The 23,613-nt window shown below is 34.2% G+C and overlaps 3 protein-coding genes across 3 annotated transcripts in view; 1 reads left to right on the top strand and 2 right to left on the bottom strand.

The window, feature by feature from the left end:
- LOC149413921 (uncharacterized) overlaps window positions 1–20,584 on the bottom strand; it is a 51,222-nt gene extending 30,638 nt beyond the window's left edge. The window contains exons 1-5 of the mRNA XM_089643863.1: window positions 20,477–20,584; window positions 7,541–7,668; window positions 6,735–6,884; window positions 5,295–5,444; window positions 5,073–5,210 (exon numbers count right to left, since the gene is read on the bottom strand). Coding sequence (XP_089499989.1) covers window positions 5,073–5,210; window positions 5,295–5,444; window positions 6,735–6,884; window positions 7,541–7,607 — 505 coding nt within the window. The 5' untranslated portion in view covers window positions 7,608–7,668; window positions 20,477–20,584. The remainder of the gene's footprint in view (window positions 1–5,072; window positions 5,211–5,294; window positions 5,445–6,734; window positions 6,885–7,540; window positions 7,669–20,476) is intronic.
- LOC149413923 (uncharacterized) lies at window positions 10,523–11,849 on the top strand. The gene is made up of 2 exons (XM_089643862.1): window positions 10,523–10,757; window positions 10,870–11,849. Exons 1-2 carry the CDS (start codon window positions 10,538–10,540, stop codon window positions 11,847–11,849), a joined length of 1,200 nt encoding a protein of 399 aa, XP_089499988.1. The 5' UTR covers window positions 10,523–10,537.
- LOC149413922 (uncharacterized) lies at window positions 12,108–13,470 on the bottom strand. Its single transcript, XM_089644352.1, has one exon. The coding sequence runs from the start codon at window positions 13,383–13,385 to the stop codon at window positions 12,108–12,110; it is 1,278 nt and encodes a 425-aa protein (XP_089500478.1). The 5' UTR covers window positions 13,386–13,470.
- Window positions 20,585–23,613: the final 3,029 nt, after the last annotated feature.

The following is a 23,613-nucleotide window of genomic DNA, read 5'->3' as shown; positions in this document are numbered from 1 at the left end:
AGAGTTTATAAAACATATGTGATCAAGTATGACATCTTCAGGTTTGTTATGCAAATTAAAATCTCCCATAATAATAACATTTTTGTTGGATAATAGGTTGGCCTTATTATTGAGATGTTCATAAAACTTCGTGCGGATATCTCTGTCGTCTGTACAGTAGAAATATGCCACACATACCAGCGCAGTGAAATTTGTTATTGTAATTTTGATCTTGTCTTGTCCTTAATCTAATGTTGTCTTTCCCGAAATGAGTTTTGTAAACTCACTGGGAATAATAAATTATAACTTTGTTATCATTTAGCAATGTAATCTTTTAATAAAAAAAATAAAAAAAATTAATTTGAATATGTGCTTTTTACGACAATATCGGAATTTTGACAAAATTTGAATTTTATATGATTAAAACAATAAAATATACAAGGCGCGTATCAAGTGCTGTTTACCCACTACCACAGGGCAGTCCCGGCGAGAATCGGCGTGGCGAGCAGTCACAACTTAATGTCGTCTCTGCCAAACGTGTCGCCCTGATTTTAAACTCAAATTCTACATAATACCGCTGTTTCTCTCGACACTATTAAATAAATGGTTTGTAAAAGTTTCAACCTTACCGCGTGTGGTCTCCATGTAATTGTTTGATCATATAAGCCGATGGATATTTTCAACAATTATTCCTTACCTTCTCGTCATTGTAACTTTGTCACCAGGAGACGAAAGGTTAACCAGTACAGTTTATACCCCGCCTCTGTAAGGTTGTGCTCCGAGTGCAGTGCGATTCGCCGTGGAGTTTTTTTACATGCTGGCACAAAGAGGAGCATTGAGGACACCAAGACCAAGGAAGGACTATCATTATTCTGGGGAAATCCTCTTATAGATCCCTTTCCTTCCTCTTTCGCTATACAATATATCCGGTTATTTCCAAGAGCTATCGAAACAGTAATAATTGATAATTAAGGTAGAAAAAATAAAAGACAGAGTAAATAAAATCTAAATGATCATCAAGTTTTGTAAGCAAAATATAATTTTATTATTTAAGGTTTGAAGTTAACGTTTCTCAAAGAATGCATGATTGTAAAAAGTACTGTATAATTATTTGATGTTTATCTGGGGTGGTCAAAAACTCGACGACAATTTCTGATAGTTAAGTTACAAAATGTGACCGCATTATTATGTTATTATTATAAGATAGTCCAAAAATAAATGTGACCGCATTATTATGATATTATTATAAGATAGTCCAAAAATAAATGTGACCGCATTATTATGATATTATTATAAGATAGTCCAAAAATAAATGTGACCGCATTATTATGATATTATTATAAGATAGTCCAAAAATAAATGTGACCGCATTATTATGATATTATTATAAGATAGTCCAAAAATAAATGAGTTTTTTAGGGCGCCAGTTTGTTTAACCTTTCCGGTGCTGTTTAGTCAATACACATCTCAAAATAGGCGATTTAATATCGGAAATATATGAATATTCATAGCTAATCGCTTATGTTTATTATATTTCATATCAAACGTGATATTAATTGTAATTTAATTGCTGAAAACATAAAAAAAACCACCGGCAGATGCTAAAAAAACGTGCGAGGGGTCCACATCTAACGACGGTTTGCGTGCGACTGGCTAGCGGCTAGCGGCTGGCACAAACACAGCTGTGCGGTCGTAGGTATCGATGGTCTAAATCAAAATACAACTGCAGACGTGTGGATGTCTCATGTTCCCGCATAGCGAAAGCGGGACATCAATAACGTGTCATTTCCTCGCACACTCTTCGCGTTTAGTATCACACGGTTGATTGTATTGGTGTATTTGTTTCCGATTTTCAACCAAAATCTCGGATTTTTAATTGAATTTGAAAATTATGTAAAATATTATTTTTTAATGTAGGGCATAAATCTATAACGAAGGAATACCTAAAATCTGAACCCAGAATTTATTATATTTATAGAGTAAATAAAGTTATTAGAAGCGATGTGTAGTAAATACACACCACAGATAAGGAAAGGTTTTACGTAAAAAACAAGTTATTATTTTAATAGTTTATATTTAAATAATTACTAAATATTTAAAAGCAATATTAAAAAGAATGAGAACTAAATAATATGATAAGTTTTATTCACGTGTTGAAAGTCGTTGCGTCGACGTGATAAGCTAAGGTCACCTCGTGTATCACGTGTCTCGTTGAACTGAATGATTGGAACTGATAAGCGAGCCGAACGCAGCTGTCAGAGTAGTTGTGTTAAATGTGTGCAAAAGGTTTATCTCAACTGTCTGTCAGCATGCCGTTCTTCAAATATCCCTTTTGAGAAAATGCTTTTTTTGCAGTCGGAACATGAGATGGGCTTTTCTACACTTGAGTCAGCATGTGTCCTTTTAACTGCCCTTTCGGAGTGAATTAATAGGTACAGTACTAACGAGCAAAAGAAAGTGGTAGTCACAATACTTTTTGTGACCAATGTCATTCTCTTTCTCTTTTGAACGATGTAATAAGATGATTGCGCTACACTTTGGAACTCCACGTCACATAGTGACGCCCTCCATGGTAAAGGAATTACAATCTCTTCTGTGAGTAAGCACGTGTCTCTTAAACTGTTTACTCCAACAGGTCGTAACAAGTAAAAGGTTTTTATCCACTATGATTCTGCATGTGGTTCATCAAATCTCCCTATTGAGAAAATAATTTTTGCATATTATTGTAGAAAGCAATCACTTTGTGGTTTGACATATTTAATAAAATAAAATACTTTTTTGTTTTAAAACCACGATATTTATTAATTTAAGAACCGACCGGTTTCGCTTTACTTAAGCATCATCAGGGTACAAATAAATACTAAACAAGAAGTACATAATGTGTGCATATATATAACAAAATATAGAAGGAGACAACATGATACAAATATAAGCAACACAAAGACGGTCATAAAATACATGAACATAAGTGCACAAGTAATGGAAAAACCGCCAGATAATTATGTAGACTAATGGGTTATACCAATAAATCGGGAGAAACAAAGCATCAACTGGCATGGTGGTAAGGAGGTAAGGAGAACTGGGAATTGGTTTATTGGAAACAGACTTAATATTGGACTACTTGATATGTCTAATTGATTATTAAGTATCTGACTTTTGGTTTTTACAGCTTTTTTAATTTCTAGTGCCTCTAGATTGTTTAGTCTGTTACCATGCCCGTTTTTATGTAAGATGTTAGCATATTGTTAGCATATAGTTTTGATAGTGAACTAAAACTAATTAAAAACATAGCAGTAAATAATGGCTATGAATCAAATTTTATAGATTTAATCTTAAATAAAAAACTAAAACAAATAGCCATTAATCGCTTCCTCTTCGCTAGTCCTTGTCCTCAAATCAATGATAATAATATTAATTATCAATGGCGGCGAATTTAATTCATTAATCACTTTTCTACCTTAAGTGTAAAAAACCTTCCTTCTGAAGTCAAACCGGCCTTTTATACCAATAACAATATAGGTAAATTTCTAATTAATTCTAAAGATAAGGACGATAAACTAAGTCATTCGGGGATTTATAAATTAAATTGTAATAATTGTTCGGCTTTCTATATCGGTAAGACATCACGTAATGTTAATATTAGGATAAAGGAGCATCTTCGTTGCCTCAATAATAACGGTTTTTCCGAATTCGCAAATCATTTGATCGATAAAGTCATACATTCTGTCATAGCACCGGTGTTAACATCTTACATAAAAACGGGCATGGTAACAGACTAAACAATTTAGAGGCACTAGAAATTAAAAAAAACTGTAAAAACCAAAAGTCAATAATAATCAATTAGACATATCAAGTAGTCCAATATTAAGTCTGTTTCCAATAAACCAATTCCCAGTTCTCCTTACCTCCTTACCACCATGCCAGTTGATGCTTTGTTTCTCCCGATTTATTGGTATAACCCATTAGTCTACATAATTATCTGGCGGTTTTTCCATTACTTGTGCACTTATGTTCATGTATTTTATGACCGTCTTTGTGTTGCTTATATTTGTATCATGTTGTCTCCCTCTATAATATATTTGTATCATGTTGTCTCCCTCTATATTTTGTTATATATATGCACACATTATGTACTTCTTGTTTAGTATTAATTTGTACCCTGATGATGCTTAAGTAAAGCGAAACCGGTCGGTTCTTAAATTAATAAATATCGTGGTTTTAAAACAAAAAAGTATTTTATTTAATTAATAATTTTTGCAGTTGGAGTATGAAAAAGGCTCTTCTCCGCTGTGAGTAAGCGTGAGTTTAGTCAAATATTGCTCTTGAGAAAATGCATTTTTGTAGTCAGAACATGTTTGAACGCTTTCCTCCATTGTGAGTCAGCATGTGTTTCCTCAAATCTGTTTCATGACGCTGAATTGATTTAACGCTTTTTTCCGCTCCAACCAATAAAGAGGCTACGATTCAAATTTTACTGGTTTCAATCTGTACAGTCCAGTACAGTCATTACAAGCAAATGGTTTTTCTCCACTGTGAGACAGCATGTGTCTATTCAAATCTGCCTTTCGTAAACATGCATACGGACAGTCGCAACAAGCAAAAGGTTTTTCTCCACGGTGAGTCATCATGTGGCTCTTCAAATTTTCCTTTCGAGAACATGAAAACGTACATTTATTACAAGCAAAAGGTTTTTCTCCACTGTGAGACAGCATGTGTCTATTCAAATCTGCCTTTCGTAAACATGCATACGGACAGTTGCAACAAGCAAAAAGTTTTTCGCCACTGTGAGTCAGAATGTGGCTCTTCAAAGAACGCTTTTCAGCAAACGTTTTTTCGCAGACTGAACATGAAAGAGGTTTTTCTGTGCTATGATTCAAAATTACGTGCCTCTTCAGATATTCCTTTTGAGAACATGAAAACGTACAGTCATAACAAGCAAAGGGTTTTTCTCCACTGTGAGTCAGCATGTGTCTCTTCAAATTTGCCTTTCGAAAACATGAATACGGACAGTCGTAACAAGAAAAAGGTTTTTCGCCACTGTGAGTCATTATGTGATTCGTCAATGATTCCCTTCGAGTATACGATTTTTTTACAGTCGGAACATGAAAAAGGTTTTTCTCCAGTATGTTTGAGCAAGTGTTGGTCTAATGTAGTCTTATTAGAGCAGGAGAAAAAACAATGGGTACAAGTAAACCTCGTTTTCCCAGGATCCGTCTTCTGGTTCGTCGGGTCTGAAAAGAAAGAGAATAAAGCTGAATACATGTTAACTAAAATAATTCAGAAATTGTGAATTGACAAAGGATAAGAGATTTTACCTGCTATTCGGTTTATTCTTTCAGAGTGATCTAAATATTCTGTTTTGACATCTGGCAGGTCTATGTCTATTTCCGTATAAGGAATTTCCCCTCCGTCTCCTTCTCTAGGTACTGGTTCCATCATGGGAACAGTCTTCCCATTAATTCTATCTGCAATAAATATTCAGTTTACAGAAAATTAACACTATGTCAATTTTAGTAATAAGAAGGACTCCAGATGAACATTGTATTGGATGACAACCATTTCTAAACTTTTCTGTCAACGATATTTTAATGTGTAAATTGAAGCATATTAGGTTTGCACTATTCCATTAGTTGGTAATCCCGATAATATACGCGGGGCTAACAGAAACGTTACTACAATTTCATTCAAGCATATTAGGTAGGCATTATTTTGGCGAAACACTGGAAATAAAATGAAGGTATTGCAGCAAGTTTTTTGTACATGTTATTGATAGTAAAAAAAAACCTATCCCAAATTTACCTATCCTATCCATACCTGATCTAACTTTTATATACAAAACTAACCCGACATAACCTAACCTAACCTAAACTATTCTAACCTAACCTAACCTAACCTAAAATAACCTTACCTAACCGTACCTTACCTTACCTAACCCATATAAAGTTGTGACCAATGTCATTCTTATAGTCGATTTAATAAGATGCTTGCGCTACATATTGCAGCTCGACTTCTGTGAGTCAGCACGTGCCTTTTAAACTGTCCCTTCCGAGACCATAAATATCTGCAGTCGCAACAAGCAAAAGAATTTTCTCAACTAATGAGTCATGAGTCAGCATGTGGCTCATCAATTGTCCCTTTGAGAAAATGTTTTTTTGCAGTCGTAACATGAAAAAGGCTACTCTCCACTGTGAGTCACCATGTGTTTAGTCAAATATTCCTTTTTAGAAAATGCTCTTTTGCAGTCGGAACAAGAAAAAGCTTTTTCACCCCTGTGAGTCAGCATGTTTATCTTCAAAAGCAAGCTCCGAAAAGATGAATGGGTACAGATAGAACAAAAAAGGGTTTTTCTCATTATTCATTATTTTACAAAGCACAATTTTTTTTATAACTTATCATCAAACAACCATGTTAATTATTTGAACGTAAAATACGACCGACCTACTAACGCTTCTTCGAAGTTAGTCACACCCTGGGATTATTTATGTTTAATTAAATTATTGAGTCTCATGCTATATTTTTATACAATAAATTAAATTTCTATAAAATGAATCTTTTATTTGAGATAATCATCCTTTTATTCTTACACTTATTAGCAAATAACTTTTATCGTTACACTTTGCGCACAACTTGGTTTTGTTTGTCATCATTTTAAATATTGCATGATAATGTTAAATTGCTCTTTAATGATACATTTGGCTAATATACATACTATTTAAATGTTACAATCGTGAATTTAAAAAATAAGTTAATTTTACCTGCTGTCCGGGTAATTCTTTCATAGTGCTCTAAGCATTCTTCTTTAACATCTGGCAGGTCTATGTCCATATCCGTATAAGGAATCCCATCTACATCTTCTTGGGGTTCAGGTTCTGACGTAATGGGAACACTCTCCACATTAATTCTACCTGTAATAGAAAAAAGCAATATATTCGATTTATGGAAAGTTAACATACCCCAGATGCCCGCTTCTGGGATATATATTTGTTGACACCTTTAAACATGAGCTCATAAATTATATAGTCAATGGAATAATTATTATCTCCTAAGTCGAGTACATACATCGTATGTCTGAGTAGATTTTTGTATTTGTTGTTCCTATTCGTATTTTAATCGAGTTTTTGATTGTTCTCGTGTAAATGACAACGTCTCCAAAAGCACAGAAAAAATAATTAAAATACATTTTATTGGTGCTTTACAAATCAAATGCATGTTGTAAGTAAGACGAATGAATCAATTTCGTCATAAATTACCTTTAGGAATCGAAACTTTTAGCGAGCATTGGAGTTAAAAAGCTTGTAACGGTTGTCGTTTTCCTGTGAGGGTAATATTTAACGGAATTTAAATAATCAACAAGAGATCACTTCATTAATATGCGTTTGTCCTGGCTGCGTTACATACACTGATGGACAGGAACTCAGAATATCTTAATTTGGCAACCTCAAACATTTTAAAATAACATTTGCAATATACTAACTGCCTCTCGGAGTACTTTCGGCATAATGAAAACCTTCCTGATTTACATCCGGGAGGTCAATAACTATAACCGTATGCAGCATTTCACCTGCTTCTTCTTCCTGGGAACCTGATTCCGTCTTGATTGAAACACTCTCTGGGTTGGGAAGATCCATGGCACTGTCGTGCTAGCGCCTTGTTATGTGATGGTTACTTGATGAAGACCACAAAATGGACCTGAAACAGAACTGATTTGTGTGAATTGAGTGTTTTATTTGTAAGTAAATCTCTATCCACGATTGGCAACTTTATATATTTGGGTGTTATTTTTTAATCAAATCTAAAATGGAAATCGAAAATACACAAACTATATCTAAATGAAGATATTTTACGGACTACTAATTGCAATCGAGTATCGTGTTCATTGTGCAACGAACTCCTGGAGTTGCTCGGGGACTAATAAATGGTTATATTATAAGGTTTAGCCGACGTTAGCAATGCAAGTGAATTCGACTTATGCTGCTATTTGATATATCGTCTAAGCGTACAGAACATTAACGATAAAATATACATGTAGCATGTCAAATCTATGAAGTTCTGAGTAAATGATTGTAGTTAAGAAGTCACATTAAGTACCTACAGCGCCGTTACCTACGTGCTCTGGTAAGCACGAACAGAAATTTCCCAAGACATTATTTTAAGTGCCAAGCTTAATCGCTACCAATAAAATTTTCTAATACAAAAGGATGAATAGGTCCTTCCTTCCCATAAAATTTACAAGATAAAAAACAGAAACATTCGAAAAACAAATTTCCCAATTTTTCTTAACTTGACCGCACGGAACTAAGAATTGATAAACGTAAGATGTAATTGTAACCACTGGTTTGATGCCAACTTTCTAGGTGGGCGGCTCCATAGTGCGACGGCGGGATACCACCCCGATTGTCGAGGATTGAGTTTTCTGCAAAGATTTTTTCTAATAAGTTGAAGGATTCCTTATTCTTATTTAAGTAACCACATAACGCTTTCTTACTCTAACCACCGGTATTATCGTATATTTGATCTGTCAATCTACAGTTTATCATTTTATTTTACATTATTTCAATGAATATCTACGAAATACAAATATAAAGTTAGGTAGACGTCACGATGACAGTTCAAACATCCATCGGATAGCCAAGGCTGAAGTTAGCAAATGGATTCTCTAGCTAATTGTACTTTATTTATTTATTTATTTATTAAACGCCATAAAAGGCTTTTACAGTAATGTGATACATTATATTATAAGTTCACAGTGATACATAGGCGAATATTAGTATTAAATTGAAGAACATAACAATATGTATATAAAACGACATTGAATGTGATACAGCTGAAATTTTCTTAAGACATAGAATGCTACAATAATAGAAAACACTTCATTTAAGCAGGATAAAATATACAGAAAAGGTGACTTGCCAACAGATATAATCTAGCAAAGTATTATAGTAGCGCAAATAGTAGTGAGTTTATTGTTACAATCAAATTTATATCTCAACTTGGCCACTATGGCCGGAGTGTATGGCAAAGTAGCTTCAACAATAGGGTACATGCAGTACATGCAATATAGTGTTTTCAATGCATGTAATACATGTAAAAAATATAACTAAACTCGAAAATCATACTTAAAACCCTCAAAAAAATTTATTAAATTAATTAATTCACCTCGGTGTAATTGTAGACCAACATATGAAATGGAACAGACACATATGTGAACTTGTTAAACGCATTAGAAAATGTATCTATATATTCATTAGATTAAGAAATGTTCTCAAGATAAACAACCTGAAAAAAGTCTATTACGCACTAGTCCAATCATTACTTCAGTATGGAATCATTGGGTGGGGAGGTGCATATGAAAAATTTTTAAGCTCTGTTAAAGTGGTACAAAAACTAATTATCAAAGTAATTTTGAAAAAAAAACCAACTTTCTCTTCAGCATCATTGTTCAAAATTTTCGAAGTACCAAAAATTGAAGACCTCTATAAAAAAGATGCAATATTACAAATATATAAAGAAACTGTAGTAAAAAAACTTAAATTTAACTCATCCTTAAGGCATAATTTTAACATCCAAATTCCTCTATTTTCAACACAACAAATGCACAATAACTACATTTACAAAGGCATAATATATTTTAATAGTCTTCCCGAAGAAGTGAAAAAAATACCAGATTTTATTTTATTCAAAAAGAAGGTCAAATTTATCTTTAAAAAAAATTAATATCACCTATCAAATGTTATAACTTCAATTCATGTTTCAACCAAAATTAACGTCACAATCCTCTTTTAAGTTTATATTTATTGTACTGTAATAATGTTAATTACTGATATAAACATGAAATAATTGTCAAATAACTCCTACGCCAAGCTCAAGAGCTAGCACTCTTCATTGGAGTAGAAATTCAACAACATATGTTTTACACTATTACTTATTTTTAACTTATTTTATGTACAATGTAACAATGTTATAAGTTAAACAATAAAAAAAAAAAAAAAAAAAAACTTATTAAGTTGTATGGAAATTCAAATATCGATAACGAGACATGATTGGCTAGCGAATTGTGACGTCACAACACACTCACTTGTCCCACTTCAAGTTGTTTTCGTTCCAGTTGCTTGTTGAAGTTGTTGAATTAGTTTGATTTTGATAGTCGTAATCAATCCTAAACCCATTTGTTTGTATATAACACATATTTTAAATACATACTATCATGACAGACAGTGGTTTTCTACAAGGACAGTCTGATAATTTGCCAAAAATCGACGCGATTATGATGGCAGTTTTCTTTTCGCAAATTGATTTTTTAGTGCAAAAATGCGAGGCGTTAAAGTTTTACGGTAAGTAAATCACTATTATGATGAGTATGTAATGTTTCATGATATATATTGGATTTTCGAGCAATACTTTTATTAAAGTAATACGTTTTATATAAGTATTTACTTTTTCTAGTAAAATTTGACAGTTGTAAAACCTAACCTCCTCATGTTTGAAACTGACTTTCAGTAAAGTATAATACATATTTAGGTCTGTGAAATAGTACAAAGATATATTGTGCCTTATAATAATGAATGTAATTATAATTTGTAGATCCTGCAGAGAGAGTTACGGAGACAGTGCCATCGGTTACGTCCAAGTGAAACGTATTGGTGCCACTTGCACTGTGAAGGCCCGGGTAACTCCAGAGCACAGAGTCCGCACGAAGGCATATTCTGTAATTTTGGTATGCAACGAAGCAGAAGAAGTAATCGAGTCCTGCAAATGTGAAGATTGTCCGGCATCACAAGGTTGGTGAAAGAGAAGAGTCTTCTACTCGTATTTTTGTTTGTTGATTCATTTGTGTCCCTCTTTTCAACATTACATTACTGGCTATAATACTAATTATTGTTATTGTTTTAGGCGGTTGCAAACATGTGGTAACTTTATTATCGTGGTTGCACCGAAGAAGCGAAGACCCTCCAAAAACATCCACTCAGTGTTACTGGAAGCGGTCTAAGATGGCTGCTATAGGAACCACAATGAAATTTATAAAGGCGAGCGATTTAGGGAAAGCTGCTCCTGCTGCTCTGCCGCAGGGCGATAGATCTTTTTTAAAGTCAGTAATAGACAGCAGCATCGAGCTTGGTGTACGAGACATTCAGCTGGTGAAATATTTTATCCACCCAACGGTGATCGAAAATCTTTCCATACACAATATGATTTGTAATTTTCTGTCCAATGATGTGGGATCAACATCAGAAGATTTTTTTAAATATTGCCAACAAAATATGGACACCGTTGCCTGTCAAAGGGCAGCTCAGATGACTGTTGGGCAGTCAAACTGTCCATTGTGGCACAACTTGAGATACGCTAGAATTACCGCATCTAAAGCCCATGAAGCTGCTCATTGCCAAACCATGGAAGGCTCACTCGTTGAGAGCATTCTAGGTGCTAAACTAATAGAAACTAAGTTTCTTAGGCGTGGCAGACTTCTAGAGGCTGAAGTGTTGAAAGAAGTGGAGGAAATACTTCAAATAAAGTTTGAGAAGTGCGGCCTGATTCTTTCTAATCAGCATCCATTTTTTGGAGCTTCTCCAGATGCAGTAGGAGAAAATTACATTGTAGAAGTGAAATGTCCAAGTAGCGATACAGCTTTAAGAAGATACTTCACGGTCACCATGGACAAACCTAGTGATAAGTACATGGCCCAAATGCAATTGCAAATGCATTTTGCAAAAAAATGTAAAGGTATGTATTGTGTAGCAAAGCCAGACTTCGAAAGTTCGAAAGAAGTTATTGTCTGTTATGTAGAATACGATAAAAATTACTGTTTAGATTTAATGGACAAATGCCTAACATTTTGGTTCCAAGCTATTTATAAGAATATTAAATTTACATAGCTACTACTAGCGTTCAAATTAATCTATTTTGTATCTCCTGTAAGTGTTTTTTTTTAGTTAAATAAAATTTTTAAAAAACATTTTCCACCAGTTTTTCCTTCACATCCTACATACAGTTTTTAACTAATATTGTAAGATATATCCTTTCATTACCCACGGTAAGGAATACAGATCAGTGCAGATGTACTAATCATATAACACCTGCACATCATCACACGGGAGGGTCTCACACAAATAAAACAACAGTTGCTTTCAATATTACATTTTAATGAGTAACCCTTGCAGGTTAATAAGACCACATACTACAATAATAATGTAATCAATTACGGGAATATGATTATGGTCAGTACTTGCATGCATTCTGAGCATTTGGAATTCTCTAATTCTACTTATGACGCGCTCTACGTGAATGCGCAATGCGGCAATCCTTTTGGACTGCTTTACTTCTTCGCGGCTAGACTGAACATTCGCAAAAACACTCGGTGGGCGAATCAGTTCGCAGTCCATCTGCTGCAAAATATGGGAAATATTTTTAAAACCCCGGTCCGCCATTACAGTCATCCCAGGTCTCAGGCATGACAAATAACCGCAGTCCTCTATAATAATTGCATCAGACGCACGACCACCATAGCCACATGAAACATAGTTTACCAGACCATCTGGTGTACACGAAATTAGATATTTCAGTGTATTACATCCTTTATACTCTGACCAACACATGGATTGGTGAATCGGATTTGAGGGCTTTTCTATTTGTATTTCTAGACAGTCTATTATGGACTGAACATTGCCATACCTTGCCCTGAAGGATATTGGTAGCTGAGCTCTTATATCGGATGTGGTTGGCCAAATTATGAGTTCCTGAAATAAAGTCGCTAATATTTTGATAGTCTTGGAGAAAATCCGTGCTACAGAGGACGCCGACAAACCAAAGTGAAGCGCAAGAATAGCGAACAAATCATCTAACCTTATTTTTTTAAGTGCAATTAATACATTAATTGTTTCTGTAGGTGCTTTGGCAACTACAATAGAAATAATGTGATACATTTCCTTAGGGATTCCTAAACAGAGTCTAGGCTTTCTCTCTATGACAAGCATGAAAGATTTTCTCATGGTCAGATTTACAAGTCCAGTATCAATCTCGGACCCATCAAAATTGTTACTGTCTGAGTATGCAGAGGGAGTGTAATCTGAATCATTGTCCTCGGAACCAGTGGACATAATATCTATATTATGATGAGTAGGCTCGCAGTAGCCACCTTTTGCAGAAACAGGCTTTGTGGGTGAGAACTTCAATGGTGAGCATGCCGTGTTTGTCATTGTTGGCACGGTTGAAGTAGACTTGCTTCTGTAGGTAACACGACAGCGAATATCTGCTTGTACCGCCTGATTAACCATTTTACAACGGCTATCAGCAGCTTCTGGAAGGGAGAGAATGGCTGTTGAAGTGGAGGGCTCCGAGAGAAGACTAGCTGCTGTAGATGTTGAGGGCTCTGGGTCCAATGGTGCGTTCCTCGTGGGCTCCCCCATTATCATCGCGTCTTGAATTAACCCGGCACGCAATCTTTTTTGTCCTGTTTGCCTTAGGCTTGGTAAAACTTTTTTTTGACAGGCAAAAATATGTGGGATCACATTTTTTTTCAATCTCATTTTGCATCCCATCATTTGGACTTCCATATAATTTTCTAAATCCTCTTGGAGCTGTAAATACAAAACAAAAAAATTATTTATTTATTGTGAATTACAGTCATAGTTACCAAAAACATTTTACATGGAAGAAAATGACATTATTAAAATAATAACTTAATATAAAATTACAAAATAATAATAAATGTAGGTACAAAATATTGTTTTTAAATTTAAATGTTGTAACGGAGAAAACTACAAACCCCGGACTGAGATCGATTCTTCAAGATATCGATCGATGAGACATCTTTATTGCTACCCGTGAGCTGCGCAGTAGATTGCGCAGAGAAGAGGAGAATCATTAATTTCTCCAGCCAGTCAGATTTTGGGAGCGGAGCAGACTACTTGTGACTTGCGGAATCATCGGCGACCAGTACCACAACATGGCGGGTTGGAAGAAACTTTCACGTAAATCATCATTTAACTTTAGATAGTTTTTCGGGTTATCTTTATCCTTTTAAATCTTTTTATTTCTAGAAGAAATAAATGGCGCCCTTTATATATATTTAACCTCTTAACTTTTATGATGACTTTCATTTATAAAATTCAACATGCAGATGCTCTTCGAGTCCTGCACACGGCCCTGAGAATCCTTTAGTTTAAAAATAGAGTCTCCTCTGCTATTTCATGTATTTAATTAACCTTATATTGTGCTAGCCTCCATTCTGAATAAACGATTATTTGTTAAACTCATCCTTCTTTAATTTACAGTTGATTGAATATGTTTTTTATTTCAGAATACACGCAATCAATATTTTATTAGTGTTGCTTTGGGCATAACTAAATAACAAATCATAATCATACATCTCTCTTTAAAATCGTGACAATGGCGCCTGCAACGTGTGTATATCGGTTGAATTTTTTTTGTAAATTTTTCATTTTGAATGTCATCTTTTTCACCCTAGTAGGTAGAATTTTTTTTAGACACGTGTGGTCAATATCATTTTGGTCGTGTTTAAAGTTTTTTTCAACGTTGTGGTTTGGTTCACCGAGGATTTCGTAAGTTCACACTTTTTTCTTCTTCTTAGTTTAAAATTTATTTTATTTTGGTTCCCGCTTTCAAATCTGAACTCATCTTGTGCCTCTAGCTATATCTTGAGTATTTACTCATTATTTACCACGTTTTATACGTAGCTTTTTAAAATCCTAACGAGATAATGGTTATTGTGTGCTAATTTGTTTTATTTTGTCCTAACAGAGTATTTAGGTACATATTACATCGTTCACGAATGGCGCTAGAAATGATCATGATGCGGACAGTAGTTCTTCGCATCTCATTTAAAAAAAAAAAAAATACGGAGTAAGTTATTTATTTAACCTCTACTATAACTTTAACATCATGCGATTGTTAATTTTTCTTTGAATTTCAGTGAATGAAACTATATTATAGGTTCCTTAATTTCTGTAATTGTATTACTTCGAAATATTATAGCAACCTTATTGATCCGTAATTTCCTTTCAATAATAACCTTTTTTTTTCACCTTATAAAGTTAATATTACGTTTTAAGTCATGTGGATGATTGTTACATAAAAGTGTTCAACTCTTAGTAAACCATTTACACATATTATTGTGTTCTTAAATTATAAAAATATAGTTACAAAGATTTATGATTTTTAAATTTGGAATTTTATTGTCACTTTCAATATACTTTAACATAATATAATATATTTTTTCTAATTCCTGTATTTTAAAATTAAAATGTTGCATTTGTTTTTACTCAATAATGAAATACACAAAACATGCTTTTCAGAGTAAATGCTGTTTCAACATTGGATAAATGCTTCAGGACTAGGAGCGAGACGTCACACCTGCCTGATCTGCGTTTTCCTTTGCTGTTGGCAAATTGCTTTTTGAAGGTTTTCTTTTATAATTTATTTAGTTTTTTAACTTTTAATATACAAGATAGGACCATTAATATTCAATGCTCATATTTTGTTTATTATGGGAAAAGGGTTTTCAACAAACAGGGAATGTTTTAAATCTTTTTTCAACGAGCTCAGTTGGAACTAAATTTTTTATAGGTTAATTTTTATTTGTCGGCAATTGTTTTCAAGTAATTCTGAATTTCCATTCTTTCAATTCATACAAGGTTCTGTTTTTAATTAATTATTAAACAAAACATAATTTTCACGTACGACCATATTTTTTAGTTTTTGTATGCTTGTCCATGAAAATAGTTTTTACAGGTTAATAGTCATTGTGTTGAGGCGTATAATACAATTTTTATGACCTTAATTAATTTAAAATATCAAATCTATAAGTTCTACAGGAATTTCCATTCTAAACATTAATTAAACAAGATATTTTACAGAAGGTTTTACCATTTTTTACCTTTTTCTTTGTAATTTGGGTTTTGGATTTTTTTTTTATATTCAATATTGTTTATACGATATACTTTGCAATCGTTTTAATCTTTACATTTAGCTTAAAGGTTATTGCCGTGTAATTTGTTCTTATTCAATAGATACTATTTGAAAAGAATTTATTTCAATAACTTCCACATGACTATAATTATCATAAATTTCGTTTTAACGTTATCCGTAAATATCGTTTTAAATGTAGAAAATTACTACAAATTTGATCATTATAAGAAACAATAATTTCTTTGATATTATTCTTATAATTGGCACAGAGTACCTTATTCTCAGGCACTATTAAGGACATTATCTTGTCACCTTTTTCAAACGTATCATGCTAATACGCATGAGGTCACTAGCAACACATGGTTGTTGGGTGCAAAATTTTCATGTCATTGTTGCATGAAAAGTTTCTTTTTATCTTTAAATTCACTTTATGTTTTGGTGGACGACATTTCTATTTGCCGCCATGAATGGGAACTGTCCATCCTCCATTTGTGTTTGTTTTGTGATGTCATGTTAATGTCATGTACTGTCATGTTTTGTCAATCTAGTGGAAACAGTTACAAGTTGTTACAACCGCTGAGAACTGTTATTATCCCACATATACACGAGTCTTGTGATAGGATTTGTTTTGTATGCATTGTTGATATGCGATAGTACGATATTGTACTTTCAGGTTTGATTCCTGTCTTTTTATCATTAGTCCATGGGGACCCTGTCACTGAAGAGTTTTGAGGTTACGGGGAGGCCATGTACTATTTGATATTGTTTTTGATACTATTTAATAGTGTGAAATCTTGGTAGAAGTTTTATTTACGTTCATATGCGCGTACTAAATACGAACGTCACGTTGTATTTTTTTATATTGATTAGGTTTACCTTCTCTTTATGAGGATCTGAGGTACAAAACCATCAATACTAAATTAATCAGACTTTCGAGTAATTTTCTGATTACCAAAAAGTAATTTTGTTTTTCGTATTAACTGTTAACCTTCGGGGTTCTGTTTTAACAAGTTGGCGAAATAAACGGTACTGAGTTTTTGTATTAATTTTGCATCGCAAATTAATAATCTTGTACCTGAGTAAATTAATGTTTTTTGTTGAATGTTATATGTTGTGCGTTCATTTAACTCCTTCTGCAAATATCCTTACAATTCTGATATTTGCATAATGAATTAGTTTGTTGTTTTATGGGGGGGTTTTTTTTCGCATTGAATTTTGTTTTGGATATCTACACAAATATCTTAAATTAGTTTATTCTATTTGAACTTTTGTTTGGTTTTAAAACACTAGTACTAGTAATATTTTATTAAATTCTTCCGAATTTTTACAGAGCTGACATCTATCGGATGTTTTTAAAAAGTTGTTATTTAATATCGATTTATTTATTTTTCAATTGGTTTGGTCTTAGATCTATTGATTGGGTTTGGGTCCTTGATATTAATATGCTTGCAGGATAATTCACTAGATGGTGTTAATTCTAACAAAACATTTTTAATAAATAAACTTTCTTTTGAATTTCATTTTAAATAATTATTTTCTTAAAAATATTGTTTCTCCAGGTTTACATTCTGTTACTAGAATTTTTGTCATTTTGCTACATTATAGTAAAAGGGCTGCTGTGTTTTCCTTTTGAAAGGCTTTTCGGTTTTCAACATTTTATGAAAAATTTTTTCTGTATAATCCTGTTTTTTGTTGGTTAACCCGTTAGGTAGATAATTATTTAGGGAAAAGAAATTGACTCGCTCACCCTGAAGAAGCGGAACTGGCTGCTCAAAAATATCTGCTAACAAGACAAGATTTTTATATTTTCACCATCATCTTTGGAAGTCTTCATGGTTTGGGACTGCTGCTGCTGCTTACAGAAGAATTTCAAGCTAATATTCCCTGTTTTCATCGTAGATGGTCTACTAGTTTAACTGCTTCAATTTGGAGGATGGAAATCTCAACATTTGTAATTATACACATCTATTGAAGCAAAACTATGACGCCTGAGGGTTCCTCTACACCACCAACACCAGGAAGAAATCTAATGCAGTCATGTGCTTCGGAGCCAGGTGGTCCGTTCTTTTCTTTGGTGGAGGGGTAATGTAACGGAGAAAACTACAAACCCCGGACTGAGATCGATTCTTCAAGATATCGATCGATGAGACATCTTTATTGCTACCCGTGAGCTGCGCAGTAGATTGCGCAGAGAAGAGGAGAATCATTAATTTCTCCAGCCAGTCAGATTTTGGGAGCGGAGCAGACTACTTGTGACTTGCGGAATCATCGGCGACCAGTACCACAACATGGCGGGTTGGAAGAAACTTTCACGTAAATCATCATTTAACTTTAGATAGTTTTTCGGGTTATCTTTATCCTTTTAAATCTTTTTATTTCTAGAAGAAATAAATGGCGCCCTTTATATATATTTAACCTCTTAACTTTTATGATGACTTTCATTTATAAAATTCAACATGCAGATGCTCTTCGAGTCCTGCACACGGCCCTGAGAATCCTTTAGTTTAAAAATAGAGTCTCCTCTGCTATTTCATGTATTTAATTAACCTTATATTGTGCTAGCCTCCATTCTGAATAAACGATTATTTGTTAAACTCATCCTTCTTTAATTTACAGTTGATTGAATATGTTTTTATTTCAGAATACACGCAATCAATATTTTATTAGTGTTGCTTTGGGCATAACTAAATAACAAATCATAATCATACATCTCTCTTTAAAATCGTTACAATGTATCTTTTGTATTGTAACACGATTGTTAAGAGATTTCTTAACATATAACCTGAAATGACATTATTATGATAAAATATAATATTGTAAAACTATGTAGTCTAATTCGTACCCAATATAATCCACTACCCATCAGGATGAATAAGGCTTTTCTTTCAAAACATATTTTTATGTAAAAATTTTATAAGCACTTTGAAATTTTCTACAAGGCTTAACGTCGTTAAAAATATTACAATTACCCTCAGTTTAGGGCAGATTTTTGTTTTGGAATATACATTTCACAAAAATGAATTTAGCTACTTACATTGAAATGATCTTCACAGCAAGAATGACGAGATTTAGCAGAAAGTACACCATTTTTTTTAATGCACCTTTTGATCGCGTAGCACCACTTTTTACGCATAATAACATCATTTGGGACATGTATAAATAATTTGTTTGCTGTCGAAGATGTTGTATTTGTACACTTTGGTACTATACAGTATTTATACACGGCGTTTGCGGACATTTTCTTCGAAAAACAAATGATCAACTGAAGACTGACTACTGGATCCTGGCGACAATGTCAGCTGTCAAACAAAGGGTGTGTTGTGACGTCACAAGCCAAAACCGCGCGAAAGAAGTCGTTTTGGCCCTAATTTGAAATGTGAATATTCAAAACGTCGTTGAAAGATTATTTCTACCGTAAAAAAAAAATTGTTTGAATATTATAGTTTGTAATTTTTTTCTTTAATTTTTGGTAAAAAAAAAAAAAAAGTGATTGTACCCTATTCAGGGGTGTCATAGACTTGACAATTAAAAATATTTTTTTATTATTAAAATAATACATCCGTTAGCCAACACTATAAGAAATCTGAAGCAAGCAGTTTATATTGATGCTATACATATACATTTCACATATATGTATATATGTGGAATGTATATGTATAAGAACACCATACATATGTTACACATAAAGAAGAACATGTCAGTATGATGCAGTACAAACAGACATTTAACATTTCACAAACATATCAGTTACATTCACAACCAAGTATTTTTGCCTTGATGCAAGACGGTGAGGTTTTGAAAATATCAAAAAGGTCTGTATACGTGTTGGCAGTGCGGTGAAAACGCGCCAACGGTGAATGATACAAATAGTTAGTGCTATGATTGTCACTGTGGAAAAGATGGTGGAGTCGAGTTGATTTAACAGGGACACGAAAATTTATCAGACTTAACATTTGAGGGCAGTCTATGAGATTGTTCAGTAATTTAAAAAGTATAAGAATGTCATTAATAGTTCGCCGGGTAGAAAGAAGTGGTAGATTTAGACCAGACATTAATGTTTTGTAGCAGATATCAATTACAGGTTGTCTCAATTTGAATTGAATGTATCGAAGAAATTTTCTTTGTACTTTCTCCAAGCGGTGTAAGTTACAGGTATAAATCGGAGACCATACAGGAGATGCATATTCTAGGTGTGATCTCACAAGAGAGCAGTAGAGTAATTTAATTGACTCAATGTTTTGAAAAGTCTTATTATAATATTATCTTATTATACTTATTGGGTTAGTTGAGCTAGAACCACGAAAGGGTGTAAAAAGTTTGCGGAAGTCCAAATTATAGCTCATCGGTCACTTAGTTTGCTTTGGATCAACATGAACTGATTAAACTATACGAACTGCGTGATTTACTAGCGTGGTGAAGCAGTTAGAGCCACATTATGTAGATTAAAAAGAAACGGGACGACATGTTTCAAAGAGACGAAAGCACGCTTCATTAAAAGTTAGATTATAAATAGACAATATGGAGACGTGACTAGGAAAGAGTGAAAAATATTGATTTATAGAAGGTACTTACTGACCGCAATGTTACACGGCAAGTTTTTATTTCAGGAACACGTGTGAAAACCTAAGATATTAATCTTGATTAAATTTCCAACAAAACCGTTCTTTATCTAAATTCTTTTCTGACAGCTAGGCCATAGATTTTCGTAAAAACAGATGTTTAGTTTACGACATTCGTTTTACGGTAGGTAGGTACTGGATCTACAAATAACATTATATTTTTAATGTTTCAAAGCTGCCAATCGATTTCACTATCGATTCATTTCAACAGTTATTAATAATAAAAAATAACTTCCATTTATGAGTGTTTTCTCGTCTGACGTAAGGCCTTTGATCGCGTTTCTGTTATGGAAAAACTAATACAATTGCATTCAATGGGCAAAAGCTTGTTATTACTCTACTCAAGGGAGTTTAATATTAATACTATGCATGAAAAAGAAAAGGGGGAACGAGAAAAAATAAGTTACTTAGTTACAAATACTATTAAAAATTTATTTAAAAATGTATAAAATTAAGGGTAAGTCTTAATCTAGGCTAAATACTAGTCTTAAATTGTAATTCCTAAAAATAATTGTCCTTTTACTTAATCCTAAATTATTTTTCATTCAATGCTTAACATACAAAAAATTTTCAAGCACTTCCCTTAACGATGATGCTGGATCCTTCACGTTCGCACATATCATTGATAACACAAGCGGCAACTTGGGATGGTTCCGAAGGGCGGAATTAGTTCAGCCTGGGCCAAGGCTCCAAAGGGCGGAGTCGGCAGGCAGCAACTTCTGAGAGGGCAGCTTCCTGGGCGGAAGAGCCTCGGCGACCGCTCGAAGGGTATTTAGTTATTAAGAAATCCGTTTTTATATCTTTTATAAACCAATAAGAATTACTTGTTGGTACAATTTACAATAAATAATTTTTTATTTGATTTGAGGGCAGGAGGTTTCTCGGCGGAGGCGAGATGGTAACTCATGAAACGGCAGCTTCCTGGGCGGAAGAGCCTTGGAGACCCATCCAAGGGGGAGGGCAAGAGGTTTCTTGGCGGGCGAGGAACCTCCTGCTCCTGAGGCGAGAGGGTGACTGTTGGTTGCGGAATCAGTTCTTCAGCCGCGCGATCCGGCGACCGTAGCACGTAGAACATCTGTGGTGGGGTGCTGGAATTAAAGTGGTTCCGCTTTACACCACTCCGGTAAGTTGTTCGGGTCCATGGCGCTTGCATCGCCATTCTCACCGATAGATATATTATTATTTTAAATATTTTAAAATTACATTTGTACAAAACGACCTTCAAACAATTGCCATATTGCCTCGCCTTGAGCAAAGATTTTTATTGCCCTTGGGTCGCTGGCTTTTAACGTTTTCCCATTTCAGATTTACGACTTTATGACGGTCTAGAGCTAAATCTGCGGATTAATGGGTGTAGTTCTAGGTTGGCTTTCTATTTTTTTAGAGCGGTTGCCGGCCATTCTATACACTAAAAATTTAAGGTCTAATAATCCGAACTGCCACCTCCATCTGCGTGTAAAATAACGGATACATATGCCGGCGCACGTGTTCAATTTGGTCGTTCTGTGAAATCAAGTCACGTAAATACTTAGGGATATATCGAGCTTTTCAAGACTTTTCAAGACCCGTTTATAATATAAATAAGCTGTAAGAATAAGCCGTAAAGCCCTGGGCCGTAGAAATCGAAGATAAGAAACCTGTGTATCCGTTTATAATAGATGGCAATAATCTGTTATTTTTTCCATACCTAACTGAAAAGATTTAGGTTCATCCCGAACGAAATGACGAAAACGGTAATTATACCAATTATTAAATCAACAAAACTTGATCCATCCGTTTTCAATAACTACCGACCGATTTCACTCTCGACCGCCCTGGCAAGAATATTTGAAAAAAAATTATCGACGGTCGTAACAGACCATCTAAAGACAGAGGATAACCAGTTCGGATTTAAATCTGCACTGTCAACATATATGGCAATATATTCCTTAAAAGAAACCATCAGCTATTCTTAACAAAGGAAAACGCCAATCTATACCTGCTTTCTGAATCTAAGCAAAGCGTTTGTCACAATAAACTCTGGGAAAAACTCAGGAAAAGAGTAGTTTCGGAAGATATAATAGCGATTCTTTTAATTTGGCACACGCAGCAAGAAAATGTGGTGAAATGCATGAATTCTGACGTGTACAGCAAATTGCAATGCATATTGCAATTTGCTGTACACGTCAGAACTGTGGGTGGATTACATTTCATCCCGATGGCATAAGCTAAAAGTTGCTTACAATAATGCATATCGCCAACTATTCCGCCTACCGAGATACTGCAGCCCCACGGAAATGTTCCAGGAGGGACGAGTACACTCTTTCAGAGCGCTTCTCCGCCATCACATGGGAAACTTATGGCGCAGACTACGCCAATCAAGTAACAAAATCATCACTGCCAAGATTTCCTGGATGGAGTCCCCTCTGATGGCCCTCTGGAGACGGGAGTTGTGCAAATATGCCCCATAAACAGCTGTTCACACTCATTTTTTGTTTGACCTCCTTAAGTATAGTGATGTGACAGCAAACATTTCGAGAGTCGTCGAGTTCTCGTAGGAGTTCCTTTATAAGTACAAATTATATAGGGTGGGAGACCTTTTACCTCCTTGCCTTAATGCATTTTTAAGAAAAAAATTTAATCTTGAAGAAGCTCCTGCCCATTGAATCAAATTTTGCTGTTATCCATAAAAAATAGCTAGCGCATTGACGAGTGCTGCTAGGACACTTCATAATAAGCCGTAAGAAGCTTTAGCATTTGGACTAGTGCTGCTGGTACATTCCACAATCAATTGGCGTCTTTCAAACATAAATGAATTTGAAAATATTATATTATTCGTTGCTCCAGTACCTACCGTAAGGCGAATGTCATAGACTAACCATCTGTTTTTTACAAACATCTATGACATAGCTGTCAAAAAAGAATCTAGATAATGAAGCTCGATTTGTCGAAAATTTAATCCAGGTGAATATCATTGTTCACACTTGTTCCTGAAATAAAAACTTGGCGTGGAACATTACGGTCAGTAAGTACTTGCATGAATAAATATTTTTCATATTATTGTAGAAAGCAAAATTATTATCTGACATTGGAATTGTGACCGAACGATGGACCA

Source organism: Hesperophylax consimilis, chromosome 20, assembly GCF_061612785.1.
Source record: "Hesperophylax consimilis isolate HC1 chromosome 20, BYU_Hcon_1.0, whole genome shotgun sequence".
Taxonomy (NCBI): domain Eukaryota; kingdom Metazoa; phylum Arthropoda; class Insecta; order Trichoptera; family Limnephilidae; genus Hesperophylax; species Hesperophylax consimilis.
Note: the sequence above shows the minus strand (reverse complement) of the source record. Positions and strands in the feature narration are given on the sequence as shown.